At 35.5% G+C, this 21403-nt stretch overlaps 1 protein-coding gene across 2 annotated transcripts; it reads left to right on the top strand.

Annotated features, from left to right (window-relative positions):
• Nucleotides 1-3238: 3238 nt before the first annotated feature.
• On the top strand, nt 3239-18062 carry LOC124640673 (extensin-like). Of its 2 annotated transcripts, XM_047178554.1 has the most exons (6): nt 3247-3477; nt 12860-12929; nt 13353-13413; nt 13550-15657; nt 15866-15901; nt 16493-18062. In XM_047178554.1, exons 2-5 carry the CDS (start codon nt 12916-12918, stop codon nt 15882-15884), a joined length of 2202 nt encoding a protein of 733 aa, XP_047034510.1. In that variant the 5' UTR covers nt 3247-3477; nt 12860-12915; the 3' UTR covers nt 15885-15901; nt 16493-18062. The 2 variants fall into 2 exon arrangements, with proteins under 2 accessions (XP_047034509.1, XP_047034510.1); XM_047178553.1 differs by lacking the exon at nt 15866-15901 and having other exon boundaries at nt 3239-3477.
• Nucleotides 18063-21403: the final 3341 nt, after the last annotated feature.

Consider the following 21403-nt stretch of genomic DNA (forward strand, 5'->3'; position numbering starts at 1 on the left):
GGTTTTTGTTAATTTAAACTATTATAGCACTTGGTATCTATTTGATACAATAAGATCGGATAACATACCGTACATATCGTACTGTAGAAGTTATACGAAATATCTTACATATAGTGGTACCTAATATTAATTCTCAGAAATTTTACTATTCCAGTTTAAAAATTTTCAGCAGACAACGTAGGCGAAGGTAGATGAATTGTGGTTGGCTTTTAAGAATCTCTACGGCGAAATCTGCATGAAAATTCCTTTAGTAGTTTTTGCGATTCTCGCTAAAAGCGAATAGGACTGACAGTCGCAGTGGAGGAGTTTGTTTTACAATAGCTGCTTACAATACAATAATTTATTACAAAAATGCAGACCTCAGAATATAGGAACATAGGTAAACAGTTGACAGGTCCAAACATAAAAAGGTATCAATAAGGCATGGGTACATAAGCTAGTACATAAGGAAGTACATAGGGGAGTACCTACAAAGGGATTATAGGGGTGTGCCTGACGTCACAAGTAAGTTAGGGTTATGGGCATGTCCACAGAGATCACTACGGTAGATCTGCTATTGATCGTGGGCCTGTATGTATGACATAACTTAATTACCCACGTTAAGATTGCTACCGTTTGTATTTCAGAAGAACCATGATCGTCAAAACCATAAGGATCTCGATTATGGAGCACTAGTTAGGCCCGGTATCCACCAAAGCGGAGAGGAGAGGAGACGAGAGGAGATGTGCCACGAAGCTGGCAGGTTATTTCTACCAAAGTGGAGAAGAGATGCGTTGCGGAGAGGAGATGTGAGCTGTGTGCTTATCGTACATCGATACTTTTGCTTCGATGTTAACATCGATGTGCCCGACTAGACACTTCTCCGCTCTGCCGCGCCGCTTGCTCGCTCGCTGCACAAAATTCTATAGAAAAATGAGACATCTCCTCTCCTCTCCACTTGACCCATTTCCACCAAAGCTAAGCGGAGAAGAGATGTGGAAATAACGAAATCGGATTGGTTTATTCAAACACATCTCCTCTCGTCTCCTCTCCTCTCCGCTTTGGTGGATACCGGGCCTTACACACAAAGCTAGTATTTGGAATCATTATTAAGCCATTTCCATTCATTTCCAGAGGCTGTATGTTATCTACGGCAAGACGAAAGCTGGGCCTAAAAATCCGCCTTACGAAGGGTGGTGATCCCGCGTCATTTCAAAACCATTCCTCCGCACATCAGTAAAGAGGTTCCGATTGACCAGCTAGATACTAAATCTTGAAATTCTTAAAGTCCAACCTTGAAACCCGTCTAGTTATTTTGGTTCATGTCATACCCTCGTCCTTGCTGTCTGAACCTTGCGGACCGCGAATAGATCGATACTGGTTTGCGTATGATTCATCAGGTCACTTTGAGATTGGCACACGGCATTTCCGATCCGGTAACATCGCCAATAAGTTGATGTTTTATTAATTGAGCTTTAGGAGTTCAGATGAGTCAGTGTTTTGGATACATGTTTTTGTGTACAAAATACAAAACAAAATTACTTACGGGTTAGGTTCAGAAAAAGTTAATCAAACTAAATGATTAGTTTCAGACGATATCATGTAAGATATAATTTTATTTTCAACGATATACATTGAGAAGAATCAAGAAGTTGAAATTTCAGACGCGGAATAGGTACCTACATGAAATTTTCAAGGAGTTAAAAAAATGTAATGCAACACAAAGTTAATTTTTTAATGGTCCGATTACGTATATGAATTGTATCGTTTATAGGGAGATACTGATATAATCTATGGTCAAGGCATAACTCAATGTCTAAGTTAGGGAGAACCATACTACCACTACTTGACATATTAATTAGTAATTAGTAGGTACCTTCCTTTGGCTATCTAGGAGGGTTCTGATGATTTTCCACGATGTCCGTTTCGCGCAATTAATTGAAAAACATGTCATGTTTTTCAATTAATTGCACTTAGCACATGCTCGAAGCTAGTATCTGGTGATACAACGCAAGATTGAGATCTGACAGACCTTCTTCGAAGTCATTTGTAATTTATTGATAGCAGTTCATGTTCTGTTGATTACGTCAGTATTTTAGTTTAGTTCTTCATTTATACATAGATTTTACGATAAATTGTTCTACTTAATCGCAAGTATGTTGAATCGTCTTTACTTAAAGCATCAGCTATTATATTAATGTTGAGGTTCATCGATGTATTGTTGTTTTGTTGTGTATTGAAAAGGTAAAGGAAAACCTGGACCTGAAAGTCTGAAATCGCTAATCCGCATTCAGTAAGCGGGAGATTCAGTCTACGTTTGAGAAAAGAGGCTTGTGGTTGTGACCCACACTGGGACAATAAAACGCCTAATGATTATGATGAAATTAGAATAACTTCATATGTAATAAATTAAGATTGGTGAATACACAATTTTTCGAATGATAACACATGTAGGTAAGAACCCAGACAAAACGATCACATGCATTGAAGCTGTGTAGGTAGTCTTAAATCATACCTAACGTTAAAATATCTTCTGAACGGTTACATGTAGAAGAGTGATGAATAAAATCACATGAGTAAGTAGACTAATTATAATCTAGCTTTGCAAAACATTGTAAGTGCGCGGGACGCGGCTGAAGTGAGTCTGCAGGGTATGGCATCAGATATGAAACTTTTCGCGGATCGAGTGATGGGCATCAACGTGAAAAAATTATCGATAAAATTAAACTAATCGAAATATACACTAAATTATGCTGGTGGATAGATTTAGACTACTCGGGATAATTGAATATTTAGTTAAACGCGGTCGTTTATAAAAAATGTATTTATTAACATTACACAATTGTGCACACATGTTTTAAAATGTACCAGTACCAACCAGTACTCAGTTTTTAAAGTAAAAGCGATACTGTTTACAAAGTCAGAAATCACCACGTTACTGATCATAGTCATTATCGTCCATTTTCCAAGAATAAAGCGAGTCCGAACAGGAATCTCCGCTGCTATTAATTCCTGTTAACTCGGCTCGCCCAGTTGGTAACAATAGAGTATTTGGAGTGGGGCTGTATCTCACATTTCACGGCAGCCCATCTGCAACATCATTAAGTAATTCTCCCTTACTGTGTTCACATTAACACAAACAATCTATACTGTACTTGTAGTTGAACATAGTTTACTCGGACTTGTATTATCTAGCTTCACTATTCGTAACGTGAATTAAATATCGATATCGATAGCTCGCTTCGTCAAACCACTATTAGCGAGTGCTCGGATCGCGCGGGCGGCGTTCTATACTGGCCGCGCGGCCGGCATCATATCCGAACGAACGAACTGTCCCACTCGTGTGCCGTGTTTACGAAACACTATCCTGTTACAACCCTATTAAGATTAAAAAAATATATGAATAGAACCATTTAAAGAATTCAAGCCTTTTTGGATAAAATTTGTGCTGTGCCGTCGGAGTTTGGATTTTTTTTTTGATCGAAATACTCTTTTTTGGTAAGTCGTTTTTAATTTTCCATTTCTTTAAATATATTTCTAGCTTTTATTTAAAAAACTTACTTGTGTAATATTTGGAATTCGCTAATGATCTACACCTCACTTTAAATGAAACTGTTGAAAAGGAATTTTCAATTCAAAAAGCTCACGAATAGAAACGTGGAAAAAGTTTTTGCTCGTAATACCGACGCATTTATCTTTAAGTTTAATCGAATACACATAATCCCAAAGATTATAGCTATATCGATCAGTAGATTGCAACAATAATTTGATCATTTTAATTTCAGTGCTACGATTAGAGAGCTTTTGTGCTTTTTCTGATAGTAAGAGCGAATTTTTAGGCAGTTATAACTCTTCAAGAGTATTTTGAATCAACTAATAATCCCTTTTGATATAAGCAGTCGGTAATCCTTCCTTCAGACAGTTTTATGTAACCCTGTGTAATCATACTGAGGATTAAAGTGTTAAAATTAAATTCTTCGATTCAATATTAGTTTTCTATTTATACTGGCCAATAAAAATTATAAATACTTCTCGTAGACACGCGATTTAGATGTCTACGTCAGTTTCAGTTAATGCTTTTGCAGAAGTACAAAATGATGTGAGCACACATATAAAATGTTTGAGTTATGGGAATAGTACTTTGACGGCTCCGTACGCGTTTGAAACACGTTTGCAACGTATGATAATTACCTAGATATATCCTAAAGAGCAAAAACATATTTCTTCTTTTATTTTTTTCGCACGTGGGGTTGTATTCAAAATAGTACAATAGTGAAAAATGCAATAGGTTTAAAAATCTTTAAATTCATCATTCGTTTTGAAAGAATTTAAATTCGGTCGTTCGGTCCGTCGGAGTTTGTCGGTGTTCTTAATATTTTAACTAAAATCGGTATTGATATATTGCCTTGTTATATTTTAGTTTGTTATCTGATAACTGATAGCCTAGGGTTTAAGCTTAGTCATCAGCGTATCGGTTTGTTGATATATCTATGTACATAGGTATTGATTATTATAATACCACGACTTAAGATGGATTAATTTGCATTCAAAACAGATGAATAGACCCGATTTTGTATAGTTTGGGTAGGACATTCTTTCGGTCGTTACTTCTAGAAATCCCGAATCAACCCAAGGGTTAAACCCAGTAGGTTTAACCCTTACGAATTTTTGGGTTTAAAGCAGAATGTTTGCTTCTCTGTTGTTTTTGGAAGCTTATGAGCCATAAACCATATAAACTTTCTATCAGGGGTCATGAAGTATTTGCTCTATTAATTGTTTATCTGTTGCCTAGTGACGGTAAGCTCTTGTATTATCCTTTGCAATCCTTATTAATATTATAAATGCGATAGTAACTCTGCCTTAACGGTCGCGCTTTCACTCTAAAAGTACTGATGTTTCTCTTTTTAAATATCACAATAAAGTGTTGCACCTTTCACTGCTATTTCTTTACCATCCAAAGGCAGAATGGTAGAATGGTAGCTTAGGGCGTTAAGTCTACCGTTGCACTTGATTGTGCAAAAAACATTAAATTAATAATTGTTTGCTAACTTCATAGATATTGTAGAGCCTGACAAAGCACACATAAGCTTTTTTACCTGGTTGCGGGAAATGATTTTCTCAAAACCTGGGTGAAGCCACGGGGAAGAGCCAGTGTTAATTATTGTAGTAGCAATAAGTGCAAAGCTGACCTTCTACCGTTGTACCTATAATAAATAGCTGTACGCGCGCGCGTAAGCTCCGTGAGTAATGCAGGTTGAAACATCATTCAAACAAAGACCTGACGTCAGTTACGTATGTCAAGGAGGAGAATTGTAATAACTTATGAGTTAAAGTATATAATATTTGTAGATATCGCTAATTTTCTGCATCGTGATTGGGTAGTTTAGGTATTGTGCTATTCCTGAAGGAAAGTCCTCTACGTGTGTTGAACATTAAGCATTGTTACTTTACTTCTTTGTTTCCAAAGTCCTGCTTTTCTTTGCTACTAGCTTTTCTATATCTAATTTTATGTATTTGTTGTTATAGTTGTATGAACAACTGCATGTTTAACTATCACGTTTTATATGATACAGCCTTGTGGTGACAGACGGACTAGTGGGTAGCGAAGTCTTAGTTATAGGGTGCCGTTACTCTTGAATGTGGAACTTTAACATTATAAGGATAGTGTTGTTTGTATTTTCTTTACTAAAAAGCTAATTGAAGTAACCCCCTCATTAGCAATCCCTAATGAGACTGGAATACACAAATATGTTCTTAAAAGTTTTATTGTATGAAAAACCTTTCCTAATGTAGGTGCATATTTATTTTTATTGTGGGTCATCTCTTATCAACTATTACCTATTAGAGGGAGCATTTGTTATCGTTGACAATATTTACGTTAAGGCGATAGTGATTCATGAGTCATACATGATTCTATTTTATCCTCAATACACTTACGTGTTTTTGGAAGTAACAATAGTGTGACATTTCTCTAATTTTGAAATCAATATACAAAAAAAATTCCCTCTTCACCAACTTTCAAGAACAAGTTTTTAATACTCTTTTACACTTTAGGTAAACTACATTTTACAGTAATTTTCCCATCACAATAACAACTAAAATTTTAAAAACATTTTGCCTTTGAAATACCTCAGGTCAAGACAGCTACATTATAAATACAGACTTGTATAATGACACATGGCTTCGTCACGTAAGCTCCGTCACTCTTGCGCAGATTTAGACTCACCCACGGGCAAACAGACGTAAACATCAGCTTCCCTTTATATTATGTATGTATATAACTATCTGCTCTTCACAATTCCACCCACGTATGGAGGGAACCATTTCCTGCAACATGATAAAAAGTAAAATATGTACTTTTTCACTTGGTTCTGGTTTTAAAGGCGGACGGACAGGCAGATTTTCTCTCTCAGCTAAGCTATGATTTTGTTAGGTTTTATAATAGATTTAATGCCTGAAAAGTGATTATGGTTAAGGTTTGGGTGAATGCGCCGACGTGTTTGATGTATTTTACATATCCAATGGTCGACATTTTCAGAAAAACAAGTTTAAAAAAAGAATTATGAGTCATTATGCAGGGTAGATTTGTGGGCATTTGTAAAAAAAAAAATACTATCGAATAATTTTAATCTGAGACTGGAGAATTTATTGTGATTATATAACCTTTTTCATTCTTTTACCCTGCACTGAGAGCATCTTTAGTTTTGGCTCGTTTAGTTTCAGCTTACAAAATTTTCTTTTACGACTACGAACTGAAAGCATTTATATAAATTATGTCATTCTTACAATAAATGAGTTCATAAGTTAAACCTTTCTCTTTAAATCTGTCCACAGCTTGGCACAGGTGCGTGTAATTAATAAGTCGGCCATTTTGCGCCGGTAATAACTGTAACACCTGAAGTTTCAGCAGTGTTGCCAGACCGCACGATATATATTGCGTTATTTCCTGTTGTAATAATTATATCTACGTTTGTTTCTCGCGGTAAGAATGTAAAAATAATTAGAGAGAGACATAAGTCGTTCTTATAGTCTGAAATTAGCAACCCGCATTGAGCAAGCGTGGTGATTAACGCTCAATTCTTCTCCGTGTCAGAGGAGGCCTGTGCCCATCAGTGGGACGATAAAAAGGCTGTAACAGAACTGGCTGTCTTTTTGAAATTTACGTGAAAAGGGGGTGCTCAATTAGACTTGTATGTATGCATAGTTGTTCGCAATTATGTCATGTTTGATCCGATTTTGCAGCGGGTTTTCAGCATAGTATTTGTCAGACTTAGTTTATTATTAAAGGTATGCAGGTTTTAGGTATATTAATAAAATCGGTTTCATTTCATGTCGAAAAGTTTTTATCTTGAAGATGGCTTAAGTGTAAACAATTGTGGTAGCACCTTTTTGAAAACAATATAATTTTAAATATGACAGCTTATTTTCAATGCATTTACAAGTTAATTTTAGCATGCAATTTTTGTGTTTTGTAAGTTCAAATATTGTCGTATGAAATATAATGTGCCAAGATTGTTTCACTGAAAAACAAGGTTCATATTTTGGAAAAATAGACTTTGAATAAGTGTTTTTTTCGTGGGCGTGTTTACAAACACAGACATCGTGAATAATAAAGAATAATAATTGTTGATTAACATTTATTTATAACCGAAGAGGATGACCATTAATTGATGATTAATTTGATGAATTCTTAGTGGCATGAGATATAAATAGAGTTTAAAGATAAATAAATGAAATTACTTATTTTGCAAGTTGGTTAAAATCAATATTTTTCCTAGTTAAATATATTTTGAAACGTGATAAGGCTGTATTTTCTAGCTAACTACCTTGAGAAGAAAAACTGAAACCAATTCAAGAGTCATAGTCCCTTTAAATTTCCAAACCTAAATTACTTCTCTGTGGATAAGCGACATTTCTTCATTGGACTGGAAACCCCATAATTTTCAAGATTCATAATCGATCATCATTATGTATAATCTTTAAGACATTTTATTCAAGATTAGTGACTACGTAGCACGAACGTGTTTCAGCCATGAAAACAATGGCAGGTCAAATCAGTAGATTGACATTTCATTTTTAAATTGATCAAATCTTACTGGATGTTTGGAAAACAAAAGATTAATGTTAAAGGTTTATGAGAGAGTACAGAGGTAGTTTCAAATTAATTTGGAAAAAGCTTTATGACCGATTTGGATTTCCCTTTTGGATATTTTCATGAAATCTATGAATTATTTAAACGGGTTTGACGTTATTTGTGCGTAAAACTGTGACATATATTGTATTTAAGTGTACGTGGAATAAAATTTAGTCTCAAAATAGATTTCAGTTGGTTTATGAATTGATGTAGTTTTAACAGTTGGCTATCAGTTGCATTCTTAACCGTTCATCTTCACTCAATTCAGTTACCAAATTAACCTGTTGACTGACGGTTTGTGATTGATATGAATACGGATTGGGAACAATATATATAACATGATAGTACTATTTTAGAAAAGGATGTTATACAAGCTGTTGATTTGCATCCGTGCCATATTCAAGGAGGTAATTATGCTAATGATTCTCGACCCAAATCAATAAAAAAATTGGTACGTATTTTTTTTTCTTTAATTTTTTTTCTGAATTCCATAAATGTCATCTAGCCTTATTTAAACTTGGCGCGTATGTTACTGGCGTTAAAATCGTGCTGCACCCTCACACAAACGCAAACACAAAGCATACGCAACGATCACCCATAAATTTCATTCATAAAATTAAATTACTTCGGAAATACCACGACATTACAATGACAAAAAAAGCAATGCATATTAGTTATTTCCCATCTACTGTAATTCCAATCGATTATTTACGTATTGTATGTCCTCCTCCTGAACTATGGCACAAATGCAAATCAACACCTTGTATTTACCTACCTTACAGGTAGAAGTATTTAAAACTTTTCATCGATCCTCAATATTAAGTATAGGCTTCTCTAGGCTATCTTTTGTGTCTGCTTAATTAAAATATCAGGGAATCAAAAATACATAATGTCATAGGTAGATAGATATATGTTAGTTCTAGGTATTAATCGTAGTAACTGCTTTGCACAAGGATGTAAGCATTATGAAGGCACAAAAAGATAACTAAATCTACTTAGACCACAAGGGTTAATTTTTTTGTAGCATTAATAGGTACATAGACTGCTATACTACTTTCATATTAAAACTGTCCGACAATACTTCCTTAATGCAAATTTTCCACAAGTAAAACTTCCATATTTCCCCGCAAGGTCGTCTTCACAGTCCAGTGCGAAAGCTCTCTATCACCTGCGCAGACGCACGGCCCAGTTGCACGCCCTTGTCTAACAATAGCCCGCGCCGCCGTTATCATAACGTTTCATAACAGTGCATAGTGCGAACTACTTCAGTTGAAGGAGATCTGTACTATAGCTAGTCTCTTTCATCTGTAGTATGTAATATACATAGATAATTTGGGGTTCGTTACTGAAATTATGGAATAGCCATTTTTCTTTAAATGAAAAGTAATTTTCATTGGTCATAGGCGTAGCCGCGTAGGTGTGTTTACTATACGGTTAGGTTACCCATATAACCATTTTTGCGAACATAACGTAACCGTTTCGACACTTAGCGTCGACACTGATCTATCTCGAAACATAATCTCGTCGACGTTCCGTGTTGGCGCCGTCGCTGCAACTAAAAATGGGGAAGATCTCGACACAATAAACAAGTAACATTTGGTTTCTAATTTACGTCGCCGTGTCGTAACATTGTTACCGTATTTTAACCAGAGTTCGCACTAATCATTCAATCATTCATTCGTTCGATCAATTTCGTTGGCTCGTGCGTGAGTGACACGACGAAATAATACAAAATACAAGAAATCCCATAATGATGGTTGAAGTATGATAATGAAGTAAACAAAGTTTTAGTTTTCATTAATTAATATGGTTTATAATGCTCAAATCTTATTGGGAAAAAAAGTTTACTGTGTAATTTCGTTGAATATGTTGATATTTCCAACGCGCCACCGTAATATCATGTTTTAATAATTCTGGCGAAAGAAAAACTTCTGTTAAATAAAATAAAAATATAAAATGATGCACATCGAGTGCTCAAAAGCTTCCATTTAAATACAATATCAAATATTTTAATCCTAATACAAATTATTTTAGCAAGATTTACTCATAAAATTGATAAATAATGAATTATGAAAAAACATTTTTGATGTTTGTTATGAAAAATATGCTCGTCGCAACTAGTCACAGAGTTACGATATTGTGTCGACACGTGTCGACATGTTACGGTAAATTGTTACAAAATTACTAGATTTTTAAGATGGTTTCTCTTAACATTTGGTTACAGTGTTTTCCAAAGTTTTTATCAAGATGCCTTTTTGCATTGTTATAACCAAAGAAGGCTCATCAGAATTAATATCGCTTGTACCGAGTAGGTACTTGGGTTAAAGACGAAGACGTCTTGTTTTGGCCGAGAAAAAGAAAAAACAGCGATTTGGAGCTCGAAAGTTGAAACTTTGGCACTAGGGTAGGGACTATACCAATAAGCTCCTCGGTACGAAATTCTGTACTGTTTTCCTGTAAATGGCCTAGAAAATAATAAGTTTTAAGTTCAATAAAATGGGTATCCGTCAATTTGCCCTACCAACAATGCAACATCATGAAAAAAAAATTATTATAATAAAAAAAAACCTGCATGTACTCGTACGAATACAATTACTTAAGATATTTTGGGACGTACTTATTTCTTTAACTCTTCTGTAAAAGTTGAAGTCCATCGGAATTTACGTAAGGTTTTTGGTTGTTTACTCATTTGAAATTTCATTAAATGGTTGATAACGGCAGAAAACATAGACAGTTTGAGAATAACTGGCTCTCGTCATGTTTTTATATATGCAAGTTAGGTTAAAGTGTTCTGGAACATCGACTACACATGTTACTTCCCCGTTACAACACAATTGTGTCAACAATGCACACTGGTTACAAACCAAACGCAAAGTTTCTAAAATGTGTGGTTACAACTTAAGCTGTAAAGTATCGAAACAGCGACCACACAAAGGTACTGAATCTAGTTTCTGTCACATTTTTACTGAACCGTTACAACACATAAAAGCTAATCCCTACACAGTCACGTTGTGTCGTACCAGTTACGAAACTGTTGCGACTTGTTACATCTTTATCATATCTGCGACCAAAAATGGCTGTATGGGTAAAACTTTAGTTACAAGACAGTTTCATAAATAAAGGATTAAATATAATTGCATTTTCATAAAGGCTCAAGAAGTATCCAGTTAGTTAGCCGGAAAAAAAAATCCAAAATTTTTAACAGCTGCGCTATATTTTTTTAATACGTATATATGTAACTTCTTATAATTATATAAAAGTTATGTGTGATTTAAAAATATTATATTATAGTGAGTAATTATTGTTGTGCTATTATTATTTGTTCTGTATGTATGTCAACTATTCCTCTAATATAATAATAACACGAGCATATTTATGGCCGTCACATAGCAATCTTTTCTTGTTTCACACCCACTTTCTGTCACGTTGGGATCTAACTGAAAATAATGCCAGCAAGACATATTATAATTATATTATAGAGCTATTAATATCTTTTAAATATATAACAGTTATAGATAATAAAATTTACGAGATCTATGAGTATAGTTCCCTAAATTATAAATTCTTGAGTCGTTACGTAAAAAAGATGGCTGCCACCGCCCATAAACAAATGACGAAATATGTTTAACTTAATTTTGAACTGTGTAGTCCAAATGCACCTGCTCAAAAGAACTAAGAAGATTATTACACATAGGAATGGGAAGGCGCAGTTAGTTCCTAAATATAATTTTGGCGGGAAGCCATGCACTATAATTATAGTAAGAGTGCCAAAATTCTATTAGCATTACATGCCATGTCTGGCATCAATACTTTATGGACATAAGTCCTGGACTGTGACTAATGACTTTGTGTTGCGACGTAAATATTTTCTGACAATGTGACTGAATGTTTGGCTGGTGAGAGCACCTATACAAGCTGTTGATTTGCATCCGTGCCATATTCAAGGACGTAATTATGCTAATGATTCTCGACCCAAATCAACAAAAAAATTGGTACGTAATTTTTTTTTTTTCGGAATTCCGTCAATGTCATCTAGCCGTATTTAAACTTGGCGCGTGTGTTACTGGCCTTAAAACCGTGCTCCGCCCTCACACAAACGCAAACACAAAGCATACGCAACGATTATTCATAAATTTCATTCATAAAATTGGATTACTTCTGAAATACTGCGACATTACAATGACAAAAAAAAGCAGTGCATATTAGCTATTTCCCGTCTACTGTAATTCCTATCGATTATTTACGTATTTTATGTCCTCCTCCTGACGTATGGCACAAATGCAAATCAACAGCTTGTATTTTAAGCCCTTCGAGAAGAATGCAATTATAAAGCATTTGTTCTGCCTGACAGTCTATAATATTTAGGTTTAGATGAATCTGCCTGCATTAATAGGAAAAACCTGTGCAAAGTTCGTCAGATATTGCCTGGCAGCTATTTAAAAAGCGAGCTAAACTTTTCGTTAAAAATAAGCACAGTAATACGAGTATTCTTGGCGTTCCCATGCCTAAAATACAATTAATCATCTCGAACTATTTAAAATTTGTATAATTTATGAGCGTTATAAACCAAATATTGAAGATGCAAGAGGCTCCCGAAACTGCAGCGAGCATAGCTGCTCCAGTTTCCACAAATAGACTTTCACCTAACTGCCGACCTTGGCCAAACCGAGCGTATGGTGTAGATCATGAAGCCCGCTTTCCGAAAAACATGTGTACACATTTACAAGGCGTGATCTCATTTCACAGGAACGAGCGCCAATCGTGTTTGTATGGACTGTTGACTGCATCAGAAATCAAAGAAAATGGCTGAAAACGGGTAAGAACATTTTCCGATTTAAATTCACGTAAAACGTTCTCGTTTACCGCAGGGATTTCGCTGAAGGTTGGCATTTAGAAGTAACGATTGACATAAATATTACACGAGAAATAGTCGACTTAAATAACCATTGTATTATTGTTTCGAATACCGAAACGAATGTCGACATTTACGAGTACAGACACAACACTAAACCACTGAGTTTCATCAAATAAATCTTGCATTCTGTTCCAAATCAGAATAAGCAATGGGCACACGAATGCCACGATTAATAAAAGTATTCTATTTTGATAATGGTTCAACGGTTTCCGGATAACTGGCTTGAATGTGGAATAGGTCACAGCAGCGCCCTCGGCGGGCAGTAAGCAAGTGTCCACGATGTCAGTCCATGTAAAAATAACGCGAATGTTGGCTGGTTTCCAGGTACGGCCCAGCCGCTGGACACATCGGCAGAATTCCCAACTTCGGAAGAACTCAAGTCAACGTAAGTTTTACGATTTTTTGCATCATAGATCAAATGACTCAAATATTATAACACAATATGACTTTGCATAGGATGTTTTCTCGATATAAAAAAATGTGTAATGTTTATAATAACGTTATTAATTTCTAATTTTCAGCCAATGGGTAACGTCGAGCCACCAGCATGTATTCAAAACGCCATGATGACGAAAGACAAGAAACCCTTCACATACACACCAGGCGGTCTTGATTTGTCACAAATACGAACTCCAAGCATGGCGCGAAGAATGGCAAGACAGAGGTCTTTAGAAGAGCAGGAACAGCAATACGGTCAACAGCCAATGAATGGCGGTTATCACCCACAAGGAGGGCCAGCTCCTCCACCACCCCCTCCCATGAAAATGCCAGTCCCTCCCCCTCCCCCACCACCAATAGTCATCCAAGCTCCGAACTCAAAATCCCCGAAACCCATTGCACCCGGTGAACGACCCGAAATTGTTATCCCAGAAAACCCTATTGGAATGTTACGAAAAACGAACAGCCCTTACCACTGGGAGGCTGAGAAGGCAGAGCTTCAGAAAATAGGAAATACGCCTAAGTATGTAGAGAAGGTCCCCAGTCCCTTGACGGTGAAAATGCCGCCTACGTCATTCACTCAGCAACAACCTCAAACTTACACGCCACCCTCACAGAATAATATCCAACGTTCCCCGTACGGCAATCAGCGTAACCCTGAAAGCCCTATTTACAAGCCCGAAGCTCAGTATGCACACCAACATTCTGCTTCCCCACAAGGGTCACCTCCAACGAGGGAAATTTTGCAACGGCAGGACTCTCAATTCAACAAGAGTCCTCAGCCATTCGCGGGTATGCCTTCCTCAAACAGCTCTCCGTACTCACCGAGTCCCAATAACAACTGGAGACAACCGGAGAAACGGGACTCCCCCGCAAACAACAGCCCACAATCTGCACATTCGAACCGCGGACCATTCTCACCCAACATCCAGCAATACTCTCCCAACAACCAGCAGTATTCACCTAACAATCAGTATTCCCAGAATCAACAACACCAAAGCCCACCAACCAACTCCGGTCCTGTCTTCCATACCTTACCCAGAGTTGGACAGAGAAATGCTGATGCACAGAATAATAATGTAATGTACAACAACACTAAGCCCAGTCCTCCTACTGAGTCAAACGCTGCACCTTGGAGGTCAGCAACTCTAAACAGACATCCTCGGGAGCAAGAGAATCAGCAACCAATTTATAATAATACCAATTCTAACCAAGAACAGTACGTTCCACCATGGAAAGTTAACCAAAACAATAATACAGTAGCAAATAACGAAAATACTTACGTTCCTCCATGGAAACAAGAAAATAAACAACAACAACAGCAGCAATATGTTCCTCCGTGGGTAAATTCACAGGACTCCAATAACAACCGCGTGCAAGAAAATCAAAACCATTCTGCACCTTGGAGAACTCATGAAGCTCCTTCGTCACCACCCAAGCCGCAACAACAGGAGCAACCACGTTACCAATCGACGATGTCCATTCCTGTGACACCCAGGAAACAAAACCAGCAACCTGAATACAATAACGCTCCACAAAAAGAAGTTGTGTATGTGAATGAGGAGCCCGTATACTTCTGTCCCGACAGTCCAAAATCTATTCCACCATGGGTGAAAACCCAGAAGGAAAAGACTAAGACTCCACCACCCACCTGGGTTCAGAGACCGTTAGAAGGCAGGAAAAGCCTTACACGAGAGCTGAACACACCACCTCGTGAAACGAACCAAGAACCTGAATGGGTGAGGAAGAGTAACGAAATGCAAAGAGGGGCACGCGAAGTCATCAGCCCTCCCAAATACCAACAGCCTGTACAGCCCTCATGGTCGACGCGTCCTTCAGAAAACCGTAAGAGCTTACCTAGAGACAATGGTCCAGGATCACCAGGAGCAAGGGTCATTCCTATCCAAATGGAAGTTTCTACAACAGAGACTAGAGATTCGAGACAAGGAGGTCACCCACAGCCTGGCCTGAGGATTACAATTGGTATGAATCAGAATCCTGAAGCTCGTGCACCATTCTCGCCACCAACTCAACGAATCATGAGAGTGTTGTCACCTCAACTGGTGAGGTTAGAAGACTCAAACCAGCAACCTGATCTGCCGACCTTGAATAGGACTTTTCAAGACAGTCAGCCAAAGACGAGGATAATCCCGATTCAGATTGAGGGTGGAAATGGAGGGGCAAACAAAAGGTAAGAAAGAAAATAAGAAGGACATTTACATGCTAAATCTTTTTCAATTCACACCCAATTTTACAATACAAACTATCAATTAAATGGTGGTATTACTGCACTCAGCACCCAATTAAGTCACTGCAATTTAATTGAACGCTTCAACGAAGGGATTTTTACGTAATTTTTGGAATAAATATCACATTACAACTGTGTATCCTCATTTCAGCTTCGGTGGGCGGTATTAAGGGAGCGACGGTTCAAAGTAAACAGTTTTTACTGCACCGCTTCTCAATGACTCAGAGTTTCGCTTGCTTTATATTTAGCGCTCTTCCAACACGTTCTAATTTTATTTTTCCACTAATCGAATCATTCTTTGCTAACGCTGTACCGTAATTAATTGGCTATTCAGGTTCCTCACGACCTTTAATGTTCTATCGGTATCAGGTCACGGCTGTTATCCAAAATGTTAGGTACAGCTGCTATTCGTGTACATTTTGCGCTTTTGATTATAACTTTGTATTTTGTTTGTAATTTTATTTTGACTTTGTCGTTTAATCTCGTTAAAACAAGTTTCACAAACTCATTACTTCAAACTAATTATGAAAAAAAAACTATAACAAGCATACATCTAGAACTATTAAGTAAAATGGTTCATATATCTTTATGCAAAGGATTTTTTTATTATTCTTGAAAAACTTACAGCTATAAAAAATAACAATGTTTAAAGCAACATAATCATTATTTTGAAGACGTTAATCACTTAATAAATCATGCTAAAGTCTAAAAAACGATAACACCTTTATATAAAAATATTATTACACATATATTAACTATATAAATTAAATAATTTCAGTGTATACTACCACAAATTCACGCAAGAGGGCCCCCCAAGACAATCGAAGGCGTTCCGCGTTCTACAGATTATAACAGGCACCGAGGATCTGGACAACATACAAGTGATCGAAAAACATCACGGATTCACCGATTTATAATCATAATTATATGTAAATATATATATTATTAATTAATTTATAATATATTTGTTGTAAGTCTAAATATAAAAAATAATAAGGCAATCCACGCGAGTATAGTTAGTTTACAATTTTATGTAACACAAAATGTATAGTGTTGTAAACATTGTATACATGTAATGGTTATTTGATAACTTTCTACATATTTGATAAATCTAAATTAATTTGTGATACACTTACTAAAATACTATTTGAGTATGAATAAGGTTTCCTAATTTATATAACCAAAAGCTAACTTTCCTGTAATCGTTACGTTTTAGAATAAATTGTATAATAAAATTAGCGTTCGGATTTATTAATGGTTTATTTTTAAACATAAAAGCGCGATGTACTCTGAATATTTTTGAAAATAATTTAGAAGTACAGAATCATAAATAGTTATATATTATATAATAATTAATATAAACGAAAAATATACTTTGTGTATATAAATCGAATAATAATGGCGAACCGAAATAATAATAATATTGCTTTTATTTCGGAATTTTACTAATGCTCACGGACACAGCTAGCTTACCAAAGAATTTTTAGATGTAATTAATAAATTATTCTTAGAAATAGCGGAATAATGTTTAATTATAGTGTTGGCATAATATAATAAAATAGGCATAAGTAGGTATTCTAATATGTACTTATTAATAAGTAATAATTATTTTAAAAGTTACCAACCTTTATTTATATTTTCACTTACATTTATTAAATTATGAATGCATGTTTCTCGTGACTAATTTCCTTTTACATATTTATTATTTATACGTATATTTTGCTTTTATTTATATATATTCGATATTTATTACATATTTACCTTGCAAATTAATTCGTAGTCCCTACTAACTCCTATATAATTTATATATTTATTTTAATGATGATTATATATATTGTTTTGGAACGGATTAACGAAGTTATGAGTACTAACTTACTTAAAAAATGATAATTCGTATTTTCATAACGATGTTGGCATTTCCGAAGTTTCCGAAAAAATAATTTTTTTTTTGTATTGTGATTAACTAAAATCATTGTTAAGAACTTTAGTGATGTTACTGGTTGTATAACGATTTTTCTTCGTACGTATTATCTTCATGTCGGTATATACGTATCTCTGATACATATGCAAAAATAAATCATACTTCAAGAGAAAAATATAATTTCTAAAATTGTGTTCATATATTTACGAATACATGACGAGGTAAAAAAATAATTACAAAAAGGTAACAATAAAGTATAATCAAGTGTAATTGTTATAATGATCGGTAATAATCACTATTAAGTTCTAAACAAAATATTGAAAACAGACGAGGGGTGTGGCAATCTAGTCAGTGTGATCTTTCTTAAGTATATTACGTATACTATTGTACGCCTAGGTATTATAAAATATATTTTATATTAAAATTATTATAGATTTTATATTTTGCTTAATCCTATTACAATATTATAAAGTATGTAAGTATAATTTAATTTTATAATAAAAGTTATAAAATTGAGTTAGTATTTTTATTTGCAATTTTATTGTAGATTTTTGCTTTTTATTTATTGAATTTAACATGACGCTATTATCAACATGCAACTAAGATTATTTTCTTAGTGCATGTATTCGTCATCAAAGTTATAACTTAAAAGCGTAAATTATTGCAAAAAAGGTGATAAAATATTGAAAGAGTAATCATAATCATGAAAGGGCAGTTTCAGACTTCGTCCGTATTTTCTTTTGCGTTAAATCTTATTTAAAGCGACTCATATGGCTCCATCTCTGTTTAGTAACGAGCATCACTCATTGCACAGTGGTTCCAATTAGTTACTGTTGGTGGCCACAGCGTTATCTTCAAGTGCTGTCATCTATGAATAGAGAACTGCAACTAAAGTTTAAAAATATTTACGAAAGTCTATACAAGAATGACAATGTACATAGCTACATATAATGTTCTATTATTTAAGCACAAAAAAACGACACAGACATACGAAGGATTCTTCATAATCCAATTAAGCGGGTAATAAGCTTCATGCTAGCGTAAGTTATGTTAAGTGAAACGTTATATTATACAAAATATGCAAAAATATGGAAATTATGACTATTGATTAGGCTAGAATCTGCTACGATAGGCTCGCTACGTTGCGTTGCGTAGCAATCAAAGACTTTTTACCCGATAGGTACCTGAGAGCCGCTGTAATTCGTAATCCAACTTAAATGGATAAAGATACCATACTCATCTTTCCTTTTATGTTTTGGATGCACTGTGGTATATTTTTTGTATTTTCCTACGCCAAGGACCATACGACAAGAACTAATCAGTTTTATCAGTCGGAGACATCCCTGATTTACCCTAATGGATATTTACGATGCCCGACGAGGCAGTAAAAAGCACATATAAAACTTCTTTTATTTAACATATGTACGTGCATACATGTACATCAATATATAAATTATATGACTTGTCTGTTTGTAGAATCACCATTTATTTTTTACTGAATGTTTTAAATTTTTTATTATCACTATCTGACCGGACAAACTTCGCATTGCCTCGTATAATTTAAACATTTCCTGGGCCTCTATAAAATAAAATAAGCCAATGCAGTCCAGATTTTTTTGAAATTTAGTGAGTCCAATTATTTTTTAAGTATGAAGAAGATACAAGTAGGTCTGTGAACTCGACAATTGAAACAAAAGTGCTGAACATCTATCTCCGATGTCGAGTTGTTTGTTTTCGCTGAAAAATAACCTAATAACAAAAGACTGAACAAAATGACTTGAAGAATTTGGATGGTGTTGTTCTATAGAATATGCAGCCAGGACCATCAGCATCTAGGATATTGGAAATCGAAAAAAATGCTCATTCAGAACAAGCGACGCTGCGTGTTAAACTAAGTGTAACACATGTACACAGTGGTTTCGATAACAAACAGTTTTTATGAGTTGACGTACGCACGTATCAGATTTTGTGATGAACTTGGTTTTTGTTTTTGTCCAAGTTTTATGTGTTTTTGTCCACTGTGTCTTGATGGCGTGATAGAAGTTCAATTAAACTATTAATTACTTAACTATCCAGATAGCACGTATTTTGGTTAATACAGCAAATACCAACCACGAAGCATTTTCCCGAGACTCCATTTCGTTCAGTTCCGTTTTCATAATTTTCCGATACTATTGGGTGGCTGGTGAAGTTGGACTATGTTCATGTGACGATGGACCTCTAAAACTACTTGGCTATACTGTGCGAAGTCATAGGAAAATTCTAGTCCGTTATAAATCCTACATTCTTAGGTACGTCACAAAAGTTAATGGCTGTTTTTATTTTGTCGTACATCTAAAACTATATCAAAGTGTCCATTATCTTGGCATAGACATTAAAATCTTTCGCGCATTCAGAAAATGTTTACGTCGAATGTAGTTATATTTTTACTAATTTCGAAATAGTTTCAAGGCCGTAGAGTCTTGAAAGATGCCATTGAAATGGGTCAAGCCATTTTCATTGAATTATACACGATAATTGATATTAATGTTGTTTTTATACGTTTAAAATACATAAATAGAGATTAAAGTCGAGTGTCACTTATGTGTTTTTGTGTTCCATTAGATTTAGAATTTTCTTTATAGTGTTATATTTTTTACGCTATCAGGATTAAACAGCATAACCAGTACTTACAGTTTGGTATGAAGATAAAATAGAAATATATTCTGAGTTCAGGAAACGGCTGACCAATGGAAATTCATAGCTATAAAAAACTATCAATAAAAATCCGGTTTCACATCTAAAATTGATTCTGTTACTGATTCTGTGTGTCTTAAACACTGATTATGCTTTTTCATAGATTTTCTTTCCACATTTTCCTTTATTTCTACTACAGAACCGATACATAAGTAAACTGCCTCGTTGGTCTAGCTGTTGCAAGTGCGGCTGCTGAGCACGAGGTGTCGGGTTCGGTTCTCGAGTCGGGCCGAAATCGCTTTGTGGGTTTTAGAAAACTTTCACAAACAGCCCGGAGCCTGGAAATTGGTGATTGATACCTACACCCGTGCATCGGAGAGCACGTAAATGTCGGTTCTGCGCCTGATCTCTCTCCGGTCGTGACGGATTGCCGTCCCATCGGGCTATAAGAGTGAAGGAATAGTGTGTGCAACTGTGTCTGCGCAAATGCTGGTGCACTATAATATGTCCTGCGCAGTTGGCTAATCTCCTTACATGAGAACAGCTGCCGTAGCCGATAATCGGCTAGGAGGACATCACATATGTAAGTTATAATCACGTTACTATTCCATGTAACGTAGTCGTCATTTACTTTTTCGCCCACATTCTTCCAGAAGTCGGTTAAGACATATTTATATTTAGTCGCCATTTGTCTATTATACGGGGGCGATAATCTGACGTCGTCAGAAGATACATATGACGACAGGATTTTTTTGTTTGTCGCAAATTCTTGAGCGGAGTGCCCAGTGCGTGATACTAGTTGCAATCGGATGTTGGAGTGCTGGATGTGGCAATGAAAGAAAATGTCAAAAGTGTATCAATGAGGTGGTTGTTTTGTTTACAGATGTGAGGAAGGGATAAAATTGGGATAACATAGGAGTAGGTACCCGCACAATGCAAACCTTTAGTCGGCTGATAGTCTGTTTGGGCATAAATCAGTATTAAGATGAATTGTAGTACGCACATTACAAGGCATTAAGCTGGTATCAAAACGACTAAAAATTGGATTGGAATCAAGACTCTCTTTAAAAAAAAATTGTAGGTAGGGTCTAT

This window comes from Helicoverpa zea, chromosome 21 (genome assembly GCF_022581195.2).
Source record: "Helicoverpa zea isolate HzStark_Cry1AcR chromosome 21, ilHelZeax1.1, whole genome shotgun sequence".
Taxonomy (NCBI): Eukaryota; Metazoa; Arthropoda; class Insecta; order Lepidoptera; family Noctuidae; genus Helicoverpa; species Helicoverpa zea.